This window comes from Daphnia magna, unplaced genomic scaffold (assembly GCF_020631705.1).
Source record: "Daphnia magna isolate NIES unplaced genomic scaffold, ASM2063170v1.1 Dm_contigs240, whole genome shotgun sequence".
NCBI classification, from domain to species: domain Eukaryota; kingdom Metazoa; phylum Arthropoda; class Branchiopoda; order Diplostraca; family Daphniidae; genus Daphnia; species Daphnia magna.
This window is the reverse complement of record NW_025533198.1, coordinates 1-19,087: the sequence shown is the minus strand read 5'-3', so window position 1 is coordinate 19,087 and position 19,087 is coordinate 1. Positions and strand designations below refer to the sequence as shown.

Below are 19,087 nucleotides of genomic sequence, written 5' to 3'. Positions count from 1 at the left end.
TTCCAAGAATGTGGCTAATAAACTGATAATGATTTGTTTTGTTTCTATTTATGTCTGTCTGAAGGATTTAAATCGCCATCGCCATTAGAGCTGCTCAAAATTAACTGTTCTATTCTCTGGAAATGCCTAAATTGAGCATCCGTTCCGATGATTCAATAAAAGACTTGATTGAAATGAGTTGAAGGCGTCGTGCATGGTTAGAGGTCAAGGAGGTGCAGGGTACATTACGTGCATGAGCTATCACGATTTGTTATCGACGACTACCTCCAGAGTCCTATCCTTTTGCCCAAGGAAAACCTTGGCACTAATATAAAGGCAATAATAATAACTATAAACGGAATCGAGTAAAAATAAAGGTGTGTACGTTCCCAGATAAATTAAACCGGCAGTTTACTGCCGCAGTAGTTCCTCAAACCCACACGAATAACTTCTAGCAACACGAAACCCTGCATGATTATGCGCGATTTTGGTGTCATTTGAAACCTAAAGAATTGGAAACAGAAATTTAACTCGTCATATAGTTGTCTTGTTTTCGTACTGGGCTTATCCGGTGTTAGTTGCCATGTGTCGGTGAGAAGAGTCTCAAGTTGAGCGACTTGCTGAATGAAGTTAAACCCTGTGCACAATTAAATGAATCATTTATGCTGAGGCCACGACGACCCCGTCGTTCAATAGAAATATCATACAGACTCTGACAAGAGTGATTATTATATATAATGTTTTGGAATCTTTTGAATACAGATAGTTTTGAGGAACAGCGTGAGGGGAACGAATGCAGCCAATATTCATTTCGAATACTTGGTGCTGGTTTTCAGGTATTTGGCAGCCCAGTCTGTCCGCCCGCTGACGAGGATTCGTCTCTGTTCTGTTACAGCTCCCGATGATGGGACGGACATTCTCGATGTGGCTGATACAACGGCCGGAGCGCTCGTAACTGTGGCGGGGCTCGTATAACTGACGGCCAACATCGGCCCGTTGGCATATTTCAATTTCATCGGGTTTGAACTGTGGCTATTGTATACCCTGGCCACTTGCTGTGGCGCATGCTGGACGAAAGAATTCACGTCACTGACTAAAGATAATCCCCTACATATACAGAGAAAAAACGATTTGAATTGTTTTCATCAATTATGAAAATCTAAGATCAAATGTAATTTACTGAAAAATATCTTCGAAACCGTCATCGTCATCTGCATTGACGTCTTTCTTCTTGTTGACTCCATCTTCGCCGTCCGACCATTGGGGCTTGGGACGGGCAGGTTCTGATTGTACCACTTGCCTCGCAGACAGTCTGGCGTCGGATGTCAATTTCAAATGGATAGCCGAATGTTGCTGCTGTATAGGCTGGTGGCTTGAACGATTTGGTCCCAAAAACTTGACCGATGTTGTCGTCGACGTCGATAAGACCCGACCTGTATTACCCAACCAGGTTTTGTTGCCTGACGACATGACCGACGAATTGTGACTTGTCCGTGTGAAAAATGAATGGCTAATGGATGTTTGAAAAATCATTTTATCATTAGCACGAATTTCTACTGCACTTGAGACCCATGTGATTGCCTAGATGCCTACTTGAGAGCCTGTTGAGCTGACGGCCTTCTTGCCGGATTCCACTGGAGCAGTAAATTGACAAGTTTGACGGCCTCAGGACTAGCTTGTACCAGCAGCTGGTTGAGCGATGAGTTGTTGAACTGCGGGAATTTGAAATGCATCTTGGTCGCTAGCTGATAGCCATCAGGCCATTGACTCTGGATGGCGAATCGAATGCATTGCAGTTAATATCGTTGCAACCATTAAATTCACGATGCCTTGGCACGGTCGTTCAACCGTCTGCAAAACAACAATGCATTTTTACCTCTGTAGGTGTTCCTAGCAAAGCGCAGACTTTGAAGAGCTGGTCGATTTCACTGGAGCCGGGAAAAAGCGGCCGGAAGGTGTACAGTTCAGGAATCATGCAGCCAACGGCCCACATATCGATGGCACTGTTGTAGTTTGTCGAGTGGAGCAAGACCTCTGGAGCTCGATACCTGTAATACATTTCTTAGTGACGTGCTGTTCCTTTTCAATATGATTGCTGGATATTTTCAACTGGACGGTTAGTAGATTGACTAATAACGGTACCATCGGGTGGACACGTAGTCGGTAAAAGGCGGTCGTGACCGGATCTCCCTGGCCAAACCGAAATCGCCAAGCTTGACCATTTCTGTCCCGTTGCAGAGCACGTTCTCCGGCTTCAGATCACGGTGGAAGAAGCCATGCTTGTGCATGTAGGCAAGGCCCTGTAGAATTTGGATCACGATCTCCTTCAGTGCAGGTTCCGGTAATGACTTTTCTCTGTTTCATGAAAAAAAAAACGTGTTCAAATTTCTTTAATTATAAATTGAATTATGCGTGTAAAGCCTACCCTCGTTCATAGCGTTCCTTAACAAGCTGGTAAAGGTTTTCCTTCATGTGCTCAAACACGAAAAAGAGAGTCTCATTCTCCCGGATCACTTCTTTGAGTTTTACCACATTCTGGTGACTCAGTTTTTTCAGGGACTAAAGCAAACAAAAAATATGTCATTATTCAAATGCACTGACCATCATTATCAAACACAATTTTGTGTTACAATTAAAGAAAGCAGTAGGTATTTGCAAAAGAAAACAAACCGATTGCAAGATGGAATTCTTTAATATTTATGAGGTCATTTTAGTGTAAATGCTGATGGCGGATTTGGTTCGTGATGGGGGAACAGGGCCGAGCTTTTGGGGACCACCTGCCTCTCGATTGTTTCTTTTTCTTTTATTTTAGTTCAGCATTATCGACAGGGAGAGAGGGCAGAGTCACAATAGTACTACAAGGGACGGGAAATCTCCATGGTAACGTTAGACCAAACAAATACCCTCATAGACATTCGCTGTCGACGCAACGCCAGCATAAAAATTCGGAAGGAATTGACATTAATAGGGTAAATCAACAACTCCAGTGCGAGGGGAAATTAGCAGAACCTTAATCGTATCCCATTGTGTCCGTTTTGTTGCCAAACTTCGATAGAAGAATGCTGTTTGGTTTCAAACATGTTATTTTTCTGATAGTAATTTCTAGATAAGCTGGCTAAATAACAGCGTTACATTTACCTTGACTTCACGAAGGTTCATCGCCTCCTCCCACGAATGGCACTTTCGCTTCATTCTGCGAATCAAATAACAACAATAATCATCAGGAAAAACGATGGCACTACATCATAATAAAACAAAACAAAAAATATGCTTGAACTGTCTAGCAGACGACAGGTGGCTTTTAGAATGGCCATTACGCATCTGTTACACCTATTTCCGATAAATGCAAAGCATAATGCTAAAACAGAATATTGTAATCTGATTGCTGTGCACACTCACTTTTTAATGGCCACTTTCTCGCCGGAATCCAGTTTGATGGCCAAAACGACTGATCCGTAAGCTCCATCTCCGATCCTTCCCAGAATTCGATACCTGTTCATGCTAAAGACCTTCTTTCTCTGCCTTACTGTTTCACAAATGGTTTTATTTTATTTTTTGATAGGATATCAACAGCCGAACAGCATCATGGGACTCATCTTTGACACACTAATTTGACTATCCACGGCAGCTCGATGAAAACTGTAAAAAAAAAGAAAAAACATGGATGGAAACTGGGTCGCACACACACATGGAACGTATATGCCCGTGTGTCAACAATGTCGCATCACAAGCGATCGTATAGAGGCTCTGGCTTACAAACGAGAACTGGGGGGGGGAAACGGCTAAGAGCGTAGCCACGCACGACTCATCCAGCGCAAGTCCGACCCGACTCTGAGTCTTTTTGCCCGTCAACTCTGACATCATCAACGTGGCCCGTAGAAAGCGCAAGAGTGGACGGACAAAACCACACACACTCACACATACCGACATAACACACGCACATACACACGCACGAGAATAACGAAACAAAAGACAAGAGAATCAAAGAGGATAAGGAGGGAGGTAAGGGTGAGGTCCTCTGGAAGGGAGAAGGAAGGTAATGTCACGTGCTGGACGTCACAACTCGCGATCCGGGTGAAGGGGGTTAACCCCCAATCTCCATAAAAGATTGACGGGAAAAGCCGGACGCGTTTGCGCCGAAAAGAATTTAAATTTTCAATTGTAAAATGCAAATTTAGACAATCACTTGATACCTGTCCAGCTTTACTGGAAGTTTACGAATTTAAGATTTGGGGTGTTGGATGGCCAAGGTCAGTGGGCTGCTGGCGACCTCGATCTATTATGGATGACGTTCCGGTTTGAGCTTCCGTGATGAAAACTTCTAGAGCTCCATCCATTATTTTCTGATACAGTAGCTTATCTCATATCCAACCTTGAACTGGATGCTAGTACGTCTTTGATAGTGATTCCTATTGTCGGTCGAAACTGGTTAACTAAAATCAATTTTGTTATTTTTCATTTCTCGGAGATTCGTGATTGTAACATTTCCATACGCTCAAGTTCTTTTTCTTGATGAAATGGGAAACAATCATACTATTACATCAAGGTAATGGTGAGAATCATGCTTCAGGCGAAACAAACCCTTCACACTAGGGGGATACATAAATTTAAAAAGCTCGCGTCCGACGCATCCATCTTCTTTTTTTCCGCTCATTTCTTTTATTTTCTTTCTTCACGTTATCTCACGCGGCTGCGTAGAATCGACAGATTTTTTTTCTTCTTCCAAAATGCGGTTTAATGAGGTGTGTAGTTGTTCCGGACGTCCATGACTTACGAAGGCACGAACAAATGAAATCCGATCGAGTTTGAAAAGTGAGTGTTATTGCGGTGTACATTCAAAACACATCACCGTCATCATGGCAAATAAGGCGTCCATATGTGTGAATGCTCTTTTATTTTTATTTTTTCTCAGACCGTTGGGTGTAACAGTCGGCCAAGCCCAATTATCTTCTCGGGGATAGTGACCGCTGCGTAGCTCACGGTGCCTACCTCTGCCCGTTTTCCGGATGTTCCGCGTTTTGAATTCTCAAGTAGGCAAAAGGGCATCTCGAAGGACGCGTGCGTCGTCTTTCTTTTTTTCTTTTTTCATTTTTGTGACACATGTCGTGACTGTGCCAAACTCCGGTCCTTTTCACCCCACCCATCCGCCCTGGTCAATCGATTATATACTAATACAAGAGAGGGAGGAAAAGAAAAATTCGGGGCCTATTTTTGCCGCAGGGACGTAATGGATGGCATTTTAGACGGACGTATGTATGGGCGCCCACAAACTTAGGTCGGGATCGACCAGGCTTGTTGAACATTCACGACGCTAGATGGCGTTGACAGGTAAAACCACTTCTTTGCCGTTTACTTACCTGTTCAGGTGAGGGAGAGCGCGAAACACCTGGCTTGTCCCTCCCACGATTATTAGAAAGACCTGGAGGCTACAAAAGAAGAAAAAGGAAGAGAAGGGATTGAGAGAGAGAGAGAAGGGAAAAAAGGGGGCGTGAGGAAGAAGAAAATATTGAAAGAGCCCCTATCTAGCGAAACGGCTTCTCAGTGCGACACCGACCGAGCGATAGAACACAACGCAAAGTGAACGATCGATTTTTCACAATCGATTCAACCTTTAGACAAAATAGTGTGTGCAAATCTGACGTCCTCACAAGAGTCATTTCGATTCTTCAATTAGACTGCCATCACATTTTTTTCTCTTTCTTCTCAAAGTGCCTCAGTGACCTTGTGTGTTTCGCGTGGTGCCATCACCGTCTATTTTTAGAAAAGACCAGAGGAAAACTCATCAGCCAAAAATCAACAAAAAGAAGTTATTCCGGTTTGCTAGGAAGTACTATGCTTTCAAGCAGGTGAGTTGTCCAAAATTGTAAGATTGCCATCAAATTGTAGACTAGGCTAGACATACAACACAAGAGACGGAGAGAGAAGGGTGAAGGTTTCGTGTGCTGGCCATGCCCAGCCGGAGGGAAGGTGCCATGAAGGTGGGAGGGGGTTTTGTGCGGGGAATGTAGGAAGAAGACGAAGGGTCATTTCCTACAATTTTCTCCCCTTTTTGGACCCCACCCCCCTTCTCTCTAGTTTCAATACTTTTGCCCCTCAATTCTATCTTTGTGGCTTTTTACCTTTTTTTCTTCTCAATTCTGTGTTTTATGATTCACTATACGACTATCGTGACGACCGAGTTATATAATAACGAGTAAATGATTATTGTGTATAAATCGACTGGAACCGAAGCCATTTCATGTCTCTCACCGATCGTCTCTGACAGAATTGGTTCAGGTGAAAACAAAAAAGAAAATTTACCGCATACAAGAGAAACGATGACCAAGCTCTCTCTCTCTCTCTATCTAACTATTCCTTATACTCGAACAGTCTGCTACCATCATGATTGGGAAGAGGGGAAAACAAATGCCATGTTCTCTTTGTTGTTTCGATGTTTGGGCCAGCAGCAATGGCACAAGAAAAAAACGAAAAAAAAACAAACAAAGAGGCAAAAGAATATTCGAATAATAAATAGGCAATGACGGAGAGAGCGAAAATAAAGCTTGTGTGAAATCCGTGTTTGCGTGCTGTTAGTGTCTGGACGGCTGTACAGACACGGGAGTAAGAGAGAGACGAGAAAAAAGAGAAAGGTCCACCTTCTTATTTTTTTGTTTGGAAGTGCTCTCGTTATTTAGTTGATGTTCAATTAAGGCCAGTTGGCAATCTGTTCAAATGTAATGATAGGTGGACGACATCCATCATTTTCCACAATCGTGTCATTATTTCATAATTATTTTTCTTTTACGTTTTGCAGATTGTCTTAGAGGAGAGTGCACCGGGACTTGAAAACAAAAGACTAACGAAAACAAGGGAAAAACAAAACAAAATTTCGCCGAGTGACATGGATGCAAAACGGCATTCATGCGCGGCCGTTTGGCCGCTTCTTTTGCTGGCCATGTGCATTGGAGTCTGCCGAGCTCACGTAGCCTTAACATTCCCGCCTGCCCGACAGCCGGCCTGGGATTTCCTCGACTCTGGACGCACACCACCTCCGTGCGGCGTACCCAAAGGTAATCATTTCACAAACAAACATTTTTTGTTGTTGATTGGAACACAAAAAAAAAACAAACAACTCGTCCCACTGATCACTCTATAAAATATGAGAGAAAACAGCCATTGTTATTATGATGTCATCAACAAGATTGAAGACTCTTCTTGATTGTGAATTAACCCTATAACTAGGCTGAACGCATCATTTACTGCGGTCCCATTTGCACTTCAACATTCCAATTTCTCTTCGTCTTCTTGTTATCGATAGGTTTGTTCACTCGAGCGCATTTACAGTTACTATGAAAAGGCCGTCTCTTTTTTTTTTTTCCTCCTTCATCATCTCTTTATATCTCGAAAATTCATCGTCATCTTCTTTTTTTTTATGCACTGCGTAGGTTTTTATAGGGTACGTTTACTTTTTTTTAACGATCTCACCTTCCGGTGACGTCATTTCCGTGACCCAGGCTCAGTTTAAGTCGTAAAAAAAAAATTTATGTAAAACACGGTTCAATTACGCATGCGGAAATATTAATGAGAAAACGAAATACATAACCGCTAGAATTAATAAAAGAAAGAAAAAATAATAATCTTCATCTTGGCGGTACACCGGTAAAGCAACTTTTTTGTGTGTGGAGTGGGTGATGTCCTTTTTTTGTTTTTACCGTAAGAGGACATCTTTGGTGGCATCTTTAGTAATGAAGAAAAGCATTTTTCTTCCTGTTTAACGAACAAACAAACAAAATAAAAATTCCAGTTTGATGACGATACGGGATTTTGAGAAAATCCTCTTTAAAATTCATTCCATGTACGCGTGTGTGTGTTTTGTTTACGAGTTGCGTGACCGCCATCGAACTTTTGGTATAACATGACTGTCGGGAATCCACCAGCGCAAAGGTTTACGGTACTTTGAAAATATGCCATTTTTGTTTTCTTCTTTTCCTATGTCTCGACGTCAGCAATAGCCAACGAGACAGGCATGTTTATCTTTCTGATACACTGCATTCGATTTACTTGTAAAACTTGCATTTTGTCTGCTTTCACGGTCGACAAAATTCCTGTCTGAAGACCGGAGTTAATTGTTTTTCGTGCATAAGCAACGACGTCGTTCCACAGTCCCGCCCTGTTGAAATAAGGCCGAGTTCACAACACAAATGCCCTGTTTTTTTCTCTCTTCCTTCTCCATATTTGTTTTGTTACAATATTCACTCAATTATTCATTCAGCCGCAATTTCGAATCAACCGCCCCCACCTCATAAAAAAAAAAAAAATTCAAAAGAAGGAAAAATAAGAAAACAAGCTCTTCTTAATGATCGCCATTGTTTTGTATCAAAAAAATATTTCCAGTTGTTAAGCTGGAATTATTTTGCAGACAACTTATTATTTAAACAAAAAAAATGTGTGGGGGAGACGTTCACGAGTAACACATCGTGAACCATAAGTCCTTGGCAAAAAAGAAATAAAAAGAAAAAGATCTTCCTCAATTCCACCTTTCTAACGGCCATTGACGACTCAATGTTCTTCTTTAACCGTTTTGCAATGCAGCCGACTACGTGCTACCTGCACGAGTATATAGTGTTGTCTTCCCGTGTTAAGAATCCGTTGGCTAACGTATACCCAGAAATGATAGTGTGTATCCTTGCCGAACGAGGAATGGCAATCGCAACATATCACTTCAGGGCTCTTAATAGCAGCAGCTCGTCTGTTATCTTACATTTTTTGAAATAAATAAAAATATAGCTAACGGCTATACGAAGCCCGACAGCTATTGGGAAAAGGGCGCGAGTTTTTTCAATTTTTGATTCAGTAAAAAAAAAAAAAAGAAAGAGGAAGGAAAAAAAAAGTGATGACCTTCTCCCAGTTTGAGGTGCGAAGCTAAGCAGAGAAGATCCAGGCAAAACTAGCCTGCCGGGTTGAACAACCTCTGGCATCTTGCCACATATTCTGACACGTATACCTGTACACAGCAATAAAAGGAGGAGTCGTACTGTGTTAGTTGCGCAAGTCTTCCAGAAGGTGAAGATATCTTTTTTTTTTAAACTGGGTGGATGGAAGGAAAAAGACAACAACAACAACAAAAGCAGTTAAACGAACGCCCTCTATCGCAGAAATTGTCCTTCCCTCAATGAAAAGACGCAATTGTTGGCAATAGTTCAAATGTCGCTAGGAGGTCATCGTGATTTGAAAAGGCTTTCTTACGTGACGATTGCAATCGTTTAAAAAACGGAAACTAAGATCGATCGCAGTCACGATTTTTTAAGCTTTGAAAACAACAACAACAACAGAAAGAAAAAGAGAATAAACGAAGCAAAAACTTTCACTGCCAATCAAACGATATATTTCATTTGAAATGCGTACTGCCATTCGCCGCCGCCCGCCAATACAAATCGATTCTTGCGATAAAATAATAATGTTCTTTTTTGTTAGTGGCGACAATTTGAATGCAACGACCAAGCCATGAATATAAAAAAAAAAAAAAAAAGAGAAGTTTGTTGTCCAGTCAGACAGTCTACGCATGGAGCCTAGTATATATAATATATATTTCTTCTATAGCTTTTTGGATAGCAACCCCATGGTGAAAGTGGCATTCAGGGCATTTTCGACGTGACGTTACGCTCTTTTCGTATAGAAAATATATATGCTGATGAAATTTTCTTTTTGTTCGAAATGCGAACAGTGCACGTACACCTGGCTGGCCTTTCGGGCTTTTTTCTTTCAATTTTCCCTTTTTCGGCTGCACCTTGTATAGCACTAGAATGCCTCGCTCCAAATCTCAGTAGCCAATCAAAAGATTGGCCATTTTGTTTTTGTTTTTTTTTTAAAGAAACTTTCAATGAATCAAAAAGCTGATCAGAAAAATTTCTCTTTTTTTCTGTGCAATTTTCAATTGAACACGGAAAACAAACAAAAGGAAGCCTCAAGACATCGATTCTAAGCGGGTCGACGTTCAATGTCACCTGGCACCTGGGTTATCCTCACCGAGGCGGCTACAGGATTCAAGTGCTGGATGCGAGCGAGAAGCCCATTTTGGATTTGACGAATGGCGGTCAACAGAACAAGAGTTCCGTCTTCGTCGAAGGCGACCCAACAGCCTTGTCCTATCTGGTTCAACTTCCAAAAGATCTCGAATGCCGCGATTGCACCATCCGTCTCATCAGACAAGCTTCTGAATGGGGCAAAAACTACATGTTTTGGAGCTGCGCTGACGTTGATATTATTCCACGTAAGTCCTCTCTACATCCATCGCTCTTTTTATTTTTTGCTCTACTAAACTAATGTTTGAATATTTAAACAAAAATAAGGTCCAGAGTATCGTGAAACCTGTTCGGGACACGGCAAAGACATTGCGGGACGTTGTCGATGCAACCCGCTTTATTCGGGACACCGTTGCCAATATCGCGACGAATGCAGCGAGGACAAGGACTGCGGCCGGCATGGCAAGTGCGTCAATCTGGAGGCCACCACCTACCCAAAGAAGCAATGCTTCTGCGAGATGGGATGGTTTGGACCGCAATGCAATAAACGTAAGAGCGCAGAATTTTTTTTTTTTATTATTTACTTTATTCTTTTACTCTCTCACGCCGTTCGTTCAACAATCGACCCGGAGAAGGCCGCAGGGGGGGAACAACACCCGAACATATTTGGATCACATCCAAATAAAGAAAATAAAAAAAAAAAAGGGATATAAGAAAAAAAGAGAGAACAAAAAAAATAGCTAAAGGTCGCGCGTGAAGCCATTTTTACATACACACACACACACACAGGTTTTTTACCGTTGCAATGGCTTCTTTTTCAAAACGATGCAACGGTTTCTCTTCTCGCGTTCGGGATAGTGCGCGGTGACTATCGCCCGAAGAGTGGCTTCGCTCAAGCTCGCAATAATACACGCCCTTCCCCTTCTTCAATGCTGTATAGCGTTTAAACAGTCCGTAACCTACATCGCTTTCGATGGTCGCCTCGTCTTCTGTGCGCGCTTCTCTTTATTCTGTTTATTTTTGTTGTCGCTTCTGCTCGTTATCGCGATAGATACACACACACGTATCAGCTGGTCAACCACCGCTATGTTTCCGTACATAGCGTTGGTTATACATCACATTTTCCAGGAAATGCTGCATCACGCAATATAGCCCATCCCAAGCGACCAGGATTTGATTTTTCCTCAAAGACTCGGGGTCAGACAGACAGTTTGGAATTTTCATTCAAGTTACTAATAGAAAGGGTGTGTAGCAAGCTTTTAGTTTGTACATTTCTATGAAATCTCCTCGTACTATTTCGAAAAAAAAAAAGGAAATAAATAGACCCCCCCCTTTTTTTTCGAAACGCATTTGAGGAATGTCGTTACGAGTAGTTCGGACAGAAAATTCAAGTTTCCTACCCAAATTTTACAAGGCCAAAAAAAAGAAAGAAAGAAAGAAAAACTCGTTTGGGGCAAGGTCTCTTTCACCGTGTTTGCTATCGCACTGCGTCGTAGACAACATTGACAAATGATTCAACATTTCGTATCGCAATGGGCCTTTAATTCGATCAAGTCTAAACATCGGTAAACAACGAAGCAACGATTGCGTAACAATTGTAGTCATGACTGTACTTACTAATAACGGTTCTCTATTACTTTATCGGTAAAACAAACGGTTTGCGCGGATAACAGAATCGCCGGTGAAAGATCCGAGCATCATCAACTTTGCCGATTACCGCAAGGAAGTGATGAGCGACGCATTCGAATTCTACTGGCGCATCTTGCGCAATTCGCAAGAGCTCGAGGCCGTCATGGTAGTCAAAGGCGGTACCGGTTACGCGGCCGTCGGATGGAGACCTTTGGCTCTCACCGCCGCATGCAAAGGCTTCCCTTTCTTAGAAGACATGGCCGTTGAGGCATCTAATGCAACGGATCGCCATCAACATCATCCAGCGTCGTTATCGTTACCTATTAACGCACTTCCCTCATCCGAGTCAGCTGGAGCAGAACCAGAGCCAGAGCCAGAAGTTGAACCAAAACCCGAACCTGTTGCCGAACCGGAGCCAGAAGCGGAACCGGTTGCCGAACCTGTCCCAGAACCGATACCAGAGCCATCGCCAGAGCCCGCTATCATCCCAGCTACCAATCAAAGTGACCATCACGATCACGGTGATCACGCCGATCATCATCACACCGAACTACCAACCGCAAAACCTTGACATCCATCAACAGCAATCGTGAAGATTTAACAGAAAGTCCGACTGAAATCCGCCAAACTGTTCCAACAACCCGAAAACCACGTCCAAAGTTACCGGTGCTCGGCCGTTCTCCACTCGCTCCTAAAACAAGCCCAACGACGACGACGACGTCGACGACAGCAGCACCCACGTCCACTTCGACGACGGAGGCTGGCGCTGACGACGACGCTGCTCGTGATGCGTCGTCAGATCCGACGACAACGACGGGCGCCCCGACAACGACCAAGAAACTTTCGCCGCTGGATCGGCTGATCGCCAAGAACAAACTCAATAGTCGCAATACGCAGACGACGGAGAAGCCTGCCGAATTGGAGCCTGTCCAGGCCAAAGGATCGGTGACCCGTATCCAGCTCTCTGATCTTCCGGAGGCCGGAATCAGCACAGGAGTTGGTGGGAAAAGGTCGGCAAGAAATGTGGTCGAACAAGAAATCCTTTCATCATTGGCCGATTCCAGCCGACGCGAAAGACAGTAAGTTTTCAAATGATATTGATATTTGTTTTTTTATAAAAAAGGGGGGTGATTTAAAGACATCGATTGTGAATGGCTCTCAATTATTAGAATGCCAATCAGTCCGGTTGCCTTCCCTGGTCCACGCTTGAACACGTTCAATAGCCCTACGAGTTCTTTGACTGTTTTGCCGGCCACTCCAAGATTGCCGAAACCAAAACCGCTTTCAGTCCGGTTAGCGGATCTGATGGATGGATTCAATGTCCCCAAAAAATAGCGTGCCATCTCCTACTCCTGTCATCGGGTCCATTGCTCCAGTTAAAGTACCTGTTATTGAGCCTGCGATTTCGGTGGTGGACAACAGCAATGACCGAATGGATCATTTTGCCGAAGATATCCCATTGCTTTTCACGGTTCCGGTTGGTCGCATTCCGGTCACTGTGTTTCCGACGACAGCCAGTGTGACACCGAAATTCAATCTGAGAGAGGAAACCACCGAGGCGAAACCGACGACAACAAATAAACCAACGACTACAAAGAAACCAAGTCAAGTGGAACTGCAACCCATTTCGTTTGTGGAACCTTCCCCGCAACCCGCTTCAGAGCCGTCACCGTCTGACGTCGTGACGGAAACGAAAGCGAAAGTTTCCGATCCTGAACCTCAACCGGAACCAGAGGTCAGTGATGCAGCACCTGAACCTGAGCCTCAACCAGAGCCAGCTCCTAAACCCGCTGCTGATCCCGCTCCCGAACCTGTCCCTGAACCCGCTCCTGAACCCGCTCCTGAACCCGCTCCTGAACCCGCCCCTGAACCCGTCCCTGAACCCGCCCCTGAACCCGCTCCTGAACCCGCTCCTGAACCCGCTCCTGAATCTACTGTCGAACAGTCAGAATCAGTAGCAGAACCCGTCCCAGAACCGGAGGCTGAACCGGAACCTAAAGCCGAAACGACTGGAAGTGGCGACAAGGGACACGGTGGACATCACGGCCATCACCATCATGTTCACGATCACAGTTCTCACGAATCGGAACCGGCCGATTACAAACCAGCTCACAAGTATGCTCCTCGAGCCGATTTTCATCCGATGGATTGCACGGATATTGTCATCGGTATGGCTCGCGGCAACTATTCGCGCATTGGCGATTACTACACACGCGACAGGTACGCAATCACGATGGCAATTTCCTTTTTTTTAAACGTTGAAAGTCGATCCGGGCATTCAAGAGAAAGTCTCATTCCACAATTGTTTTTTTTTTTTATTATTTTTTAGATCGACACCACAAATGGATAGTTTCTACGGAGGCCGGCAAGATTTGACAGCCGCTTTGGGTTTCGAACGCGACGGACAAACGGTCATTCTCTTCCGGCGCAAGTTGAATTCTAGCGACGAGGCCGATCATATTATCGGCTCTGCTCCTATGCAAATCATCTGGGCCAGAGGTCAAGAGCACGGCAAATACGTTCACAAACCTGCGTCCGGCCTGGAAAAGGAATCGGCCTCAATAGCCGATTTCTACAAGCCGGACGAACTGAAAACTCTACGGACAGGGCGACCAGCGTGGTGTCACTGTCATCACTTTTATCAGTAAAAATAGACCACATTTTCTCACAATAACAACAACAACAAAATCGCACGCTGAGAATGAAAGAGAAAAAAAAACGCTTTCACTTAGAGAGAGCAACTTTCATGAAAACGATTCCATTGTGTAAACGAATCAAAAAGTAACAATCTGACGAAATTTTCGCTTTTTTTGTTGAAAGAACCACCTGCCAAGGTTGACCGTTAAGAACGAAAGCCACGCTGGAGGTGATCATCAAGCTGGACCATCAAGTGCTGGTGATCACCATCAGCATGGGAGCGGCGGCGGTGGTGGTCGACATGTTCACAGAGCGGGGCGCTGTGCGGAGGCGAATGGAAGTATCCAGTATCGTGCGACCCATTCGGAAATGGATTGCACCTACTACGCCAAATGGGGAGTATTTGGAACACAGCGACCAGATTCGTTTCACTATTACGGCTAATCACACCAACCGCTGGCTGGCCATCGGTTTTCAGAACCGCTTCCATGGTATTGTTTTCATTTTGCGAAATTCGTTTCTTTTTTTTTTTAATTGGCACTCAGCAGCAGACATCGGAAAAACGGCCCACTTTCACGTTTTGAATTATTTCAGCCTCAAACGGACGTTGTGCTCGGCATGGGTCGATCCCAACGGCCGCGCTTCGTGGTGACATGTGGGCCGTTGGCTACATGGCTCCCAAATTAGACGAAAGTCAAGATTTGATCAACGCGACGGGTCCGAACGGTGAAGACGGCAAAACGACGTTAACATTCCAGCGGCAACGAGTCACCAAAGATAAGGAACAGGATGTCCAGTTTACGGACGGACACCTGCCTTTATTTCAAGTTTCCGGTCAACAGCGGAACCCGCAACGCTGTCAACAAGAAGATCGGCAAACATTTGCAAACACCTTTCATTTCATCCGATCGTGTCTGCATCCGCTCATGGTGCGGATTAGGTGAGTCGCGTGACGAAACTCGTCACGTACGACGGATTACACTAAACGCCTTATTATTATTATTATTTTTTAAACACCACTAACTTTTTTTTGTATCGTTTGAACAAAATCATAAAAACAGGAACTGGAAAGTTTAACGGAATTGCCTACACAACGACGCCCCACCGCCCACGATCGCCTATAACATCGGCAGAAAATGGTCGGATTAGCTAACGATTTCGAAGTACCGCAGATGGGCAGCCCCGAGTTCAACGAGCTGGCCGAAAGATTTGGACGACAGGTGGAAAACGCCCTGCAAGCTGGAAAAGTGCCCGGAGTTAAAGAGGCTGCCGTGACGGAATTCTTAGAGTATTAACCGCGGCGTAATTCGCTTCTTAAAAACGAATCCGTTTGCGAAACTAATTTTTTATTTTTCTCTCGTTTTCTTTAAACATTCGTTTCAGGGAGGAAGGAGGTTTGGTAGCCAACATGATTGTCGTGCTCGACAAGAAATCAGCAGAAGAATTCGAACAATCGTCAGATCTGAAAATTGAGACGGAAAATGTTGTTCGTACGGCATTACGAGGTGCCATCGCTGGCGGCCAAGTTGGACCATCCGGGTGGACCCGTCTTATCTCAAATTCGAAACGGTTCTAGGTACGCAACAGCCTTTTGGGTCTATCGACAACAACATAATCTAACAAATATTTGTCCACTACGTAGATGCTGACTCACTGGATCCGCTTGAAGTCTCCGGCCGCGGATGGAATTCGAGCTTGACAACCATCAGTTTGTACTGTGTCATAGGCTGCATTATCGTCCTGGTCATAATTGCCATCATCCAAGCGTCGTGCACCATCTACAAAGTGTCTCGGCAAGTCACCGTCGTCAGTCAAGCAAGGTAGCGCGCTATTTACAAATTGCCTAATTCTTTTGATGGACTCTGGAACTGAACTCTGTTGCCAATAGGATCGTGGCAGTCAATTGGCGTGATTATTCGTCAACAAATTACGCTTACGAGCCGTTTGAGACGGACGAGGCGCTGAGAGCAGCTGCCGTTTTAGCGGCCAATGGCAGGCAATGGCCACACGATGATGACGGCCAGCACCACCAACGGCCTTGCTCGAGGGCTATGCAAAGGCCACCGTCCAATGGCAGCTTGCAGTCAAAGATGGTGACAGCTGATCGAAACAACGACTTACTCTTTACCGCACAAAGCCAACATGCAAGCAATGAGTAATAGCACTATCGGGCCGGACCACCAGCCAAACGGGGCGGCGGCAGGACCCATTCAGCACTTCATTCCACCAGCCCGATTTCTGTTTGCCATGCCTTCCCAACGCCGCTATTCTGGTTACGCAGATTAAATTTCCATAACTGAACAAATGGATAGTTGCAAAAGAGGACAAAACAAAAATGAATTAAAGCGCAAATATGTCTCTTTAAACCACGTCATCAATCCCTCCCCCCTCCCAATAATTTTTTAAAAAGATTATACGAAGTATTTCCTCATCGTTAATGACAATATTCGTGAGTGTTTTTTGTTTTTTATTTGTAAGTGTTTAAGTGCCCCCCCTCCCCATTCCCACAACATGATGGCCTTATACGAAAATCTTTTGTACCGTGTTTTGATATAATTAAAGTCCGGCTCAATGTGTGTACATATAACAACATATGACAAAAAAAAAATATAGAAATTAACAAGAGCTCGCAAATACACCGTCTTTTACATCCAAATGTTTTACATTTTGAGCCTTTCGAGAAAAGTTAGCAAGCCCAAACGGAAACGGTCAGTTCGCTCAGAGCCATCCCGTCATGGTACGGTACTTATCCTTATGTCATTCATAAAGAGAAGATACCGTAATCGTTAAAAAAAAACTATTCTTATATGAAACTGAATACCTGCTTAGTAAAAAGACATAAAAGCAAATAGACCATTACAACAGATTGGCTGTTAAAGTTCAATTACGGTATTTCAAGGATGAGTCAATTTTTTTTGTGGGAAAGAACTGAGCCAAGGTTGGGGCAACAGGAAAAAACAAAACGACGTCAACACAGACAACAAAAAAATAACAGTTCCGGATCTCCCGGAAGTGGGTTCGACAACACCCACAACAAATCGAGGAAAGTTTCAAAAAGAACAACAAGACAGGTATATAAAGCTGAGCGTGAGTTTACGCGCTCGTTGTTTGATTATTATGCTGTGGAAACTTAACTCAAGCTAAATGGGCAGGAATTGTAGTCAAGCCAATTGTTGAACACGTTCCCAGTGTTCTTCAAACGAGAGAAAGTGGTTCACGAAAACAAAAGAATTCCTTAAATGAATAAATTCTTTAACCAGACAGATTCTTGTTGTCGCCCTTTCCGCATGACATGAGTTGAACGCTCGACTAATTTAATGCAAATAACACAAAGACGCCTGCACCGAAAGAGAACAACAAATGAATGCACCCGTATATACTTTCTTTTTCTTTTTAATTATTGATACAATCACCAGAGTTGATCTTGGTTGACTGGCCTCGATTTCGATTGTTCACTGCGGTCTTTCATTACCAGCAACGTACCGATACATTTGTCTAATGATTCAATTTGGATATAGGTCTCTGATTTGAAAAAAATACCTGTATATCAAGAGATCGAGTGGCCTATTTGCAAGTCTATCTAAAAAAAAAAATTATTCGTGGAATTGGAAACTCTATACAGACCATTAACTGCAGGCATTTTTAAAGACGTCGGGAAAGACAAAACAAAAACAGCTTTTCCGCTCAGAGGGTTACCCATCGATCGATCAATCATTTCGGTGAACATTGTAATTACGTTTGAACGGGAAGGCATCAACTCGTTCGCCCAGGAAATGTAAATCGCAAGCGAACTATACCGCAAAGATGTCGTAAAATGTAGTGGATAGTATAAGCGATTGTAAAATGTGGCTGTCACTTCGGGACACCATAAAGTATTCAGAGGCGCAAACAACTTTATCGGCACTCCTACAATCATCGAATTAAAAAAATGGACAGACAGCGATTAGGCAGCGTTTCTATGTTAAGACCTGTTTTAATTGGTGAGCGTGTCAAATGGAAGTTGTTCGTTTCCAAAATAACTGAAATTGATTGAAACTATTTGTTCGAAAGAAGGTCGCGTTTCTTTCAAATTGGGGAAAAAACAAAAGAATAGCATAAAGAATTGAAAAAGAAAATTGAAGGTACAGTTTCCTTGACCTTTTGTAGCAATTAACAATTCGCTACGCCATTTATAAAAACGGGCACTACGCAAAACGTTTCCAGTAAAGTAGAATTAGTTTAATGGCGTAGAGAAAGTTAAAAGCAATAAATTGCACATGTCAAAAGATAAAAGTTCCGTGATTTAACTACCAACCGCAGGATAAAATTGACTGAAAGCTTTAGTAATGAACAACATGTCAGTAATTACCGCGGTGCTCGGCGGAGCTCGGTTAATGGTCTCAAAGATGGTGCGCAGTACGTCAGAAAAACAACTGATGTGACGGGCGCTAACTGGGACGCGACAAAGTCAATTGTAAAGTAGATTTTCGTTTGCATGCAGATGTGGAAGAATTAGTTTCTGTTTTGCCTCTCATTCCTTCAACACCCGGCACGTACCAATTCCAATGGCACGAAATGCTTTTGTCGGAGAAGAAAGCGCACGAATGCCACGGTAGTGGTGATGGTCATTGAGTTATGACTTTTCGAGGAAGGGGGAATCACAGAGAGGTCTTGAACGATGACGGCAGGTGGGAGCCTGCAGTAATAACAACAGCAACAACCGCCAAGATTCTCGTAAAGGTGTTTTTGCGCTGTCAAAATATATCGTCCAACAATCAACGAAGCACTTACGGATCCTAGAAAGCAGCACTTTTTTATTGAGTCTGCATGTTACATTTTTAATATACCAACCTCGTGTCAAG

General features: G+C 43.6%; 1 protein-coding gene and 1 pseudogene across 3 annotated transcripts; one reads left to right on the top strand and one right to left on the bottom strand.

Moving 5' to 3' along the window:
* Positions 1-621: 621 nt before the first annotated feature.
* LOC123466272 (serine/threonine-protein kinase ICK-like) lies at positions 622-5,138 on the bottom strand. 3 transcript variants are annotated; one of them, XM_045167606.1, is made up of 9 exons: positions 3,736-5,138; positions 3,379-3,618; positions 3,118-3,172; positions 2,405-2,538; positions 2,122-2,334; positions 1,856-2,027; positions 1,573-1,748; positions 1,160-1,489; positions 622-1,086 (listed from the first exon to the last, which is right to left on the bottom strand). In XM_045167606.1, the coding sequence occupies exons 2-9, from the start codon at positions 3,477-3,479 to the stop codon at positions 786-788; spliced, it is 1,482 nt and encodes a 493-aa protein (XP_045023541.1). In that variant the 5' UTR covers positions 3,480-3,618; positions 3,736-5,138; the 3' UTR covers positions 622-785. The 3 variants fall into 3 exon arrangements, with proteins under 3 accessions (XP_045023541.1, XP_045023540.1, XP_045023542.1); XM_045167605.1 differs by having other exon boundaries at positions 3,379-5,138; XM_045167607.1 differs by lacking the exons at positions 3,118-3,172; positions 3,379-3,618; positions 3,736-5,138 and adding an exon at positions 2,650-3,048.
* A 365-nt stretch (positions 5,139-5,503) lies between these two features.
* Positions 5,504-16,070, top strand: LOC123467836 (annotated as a pseudogene).
* The last annotated feature ends 3,017 nt before the right edge of the window (positions 16,071-19,087 follow it).

Excerpts from the sequence above, each read along its gene's own strand:
- LOC123466272 (XM_045167605.1), bottom strand. The coding sequence starts at position 3,479 with ATGAACAGGTATCGAATTCTGGGAAGGATCGGAGATGGAGCTTACGGA. Across the intron at positions 3,173-3,378 it reads GAGAAAGTGGCCATTAAAAA|AATGAAGCGAAAGTGCCATT; the intron begins GTGAGTGTGCAC and ends TTTGATTCGCAG. Across the intron at positions 1,087-1,159 it reads GGTTTCGAAGATATTTTTCA|GGGATTATCTTTAGTCAGTG; the intron begins GTAAATTACATT and ends CTGTATATGTAG.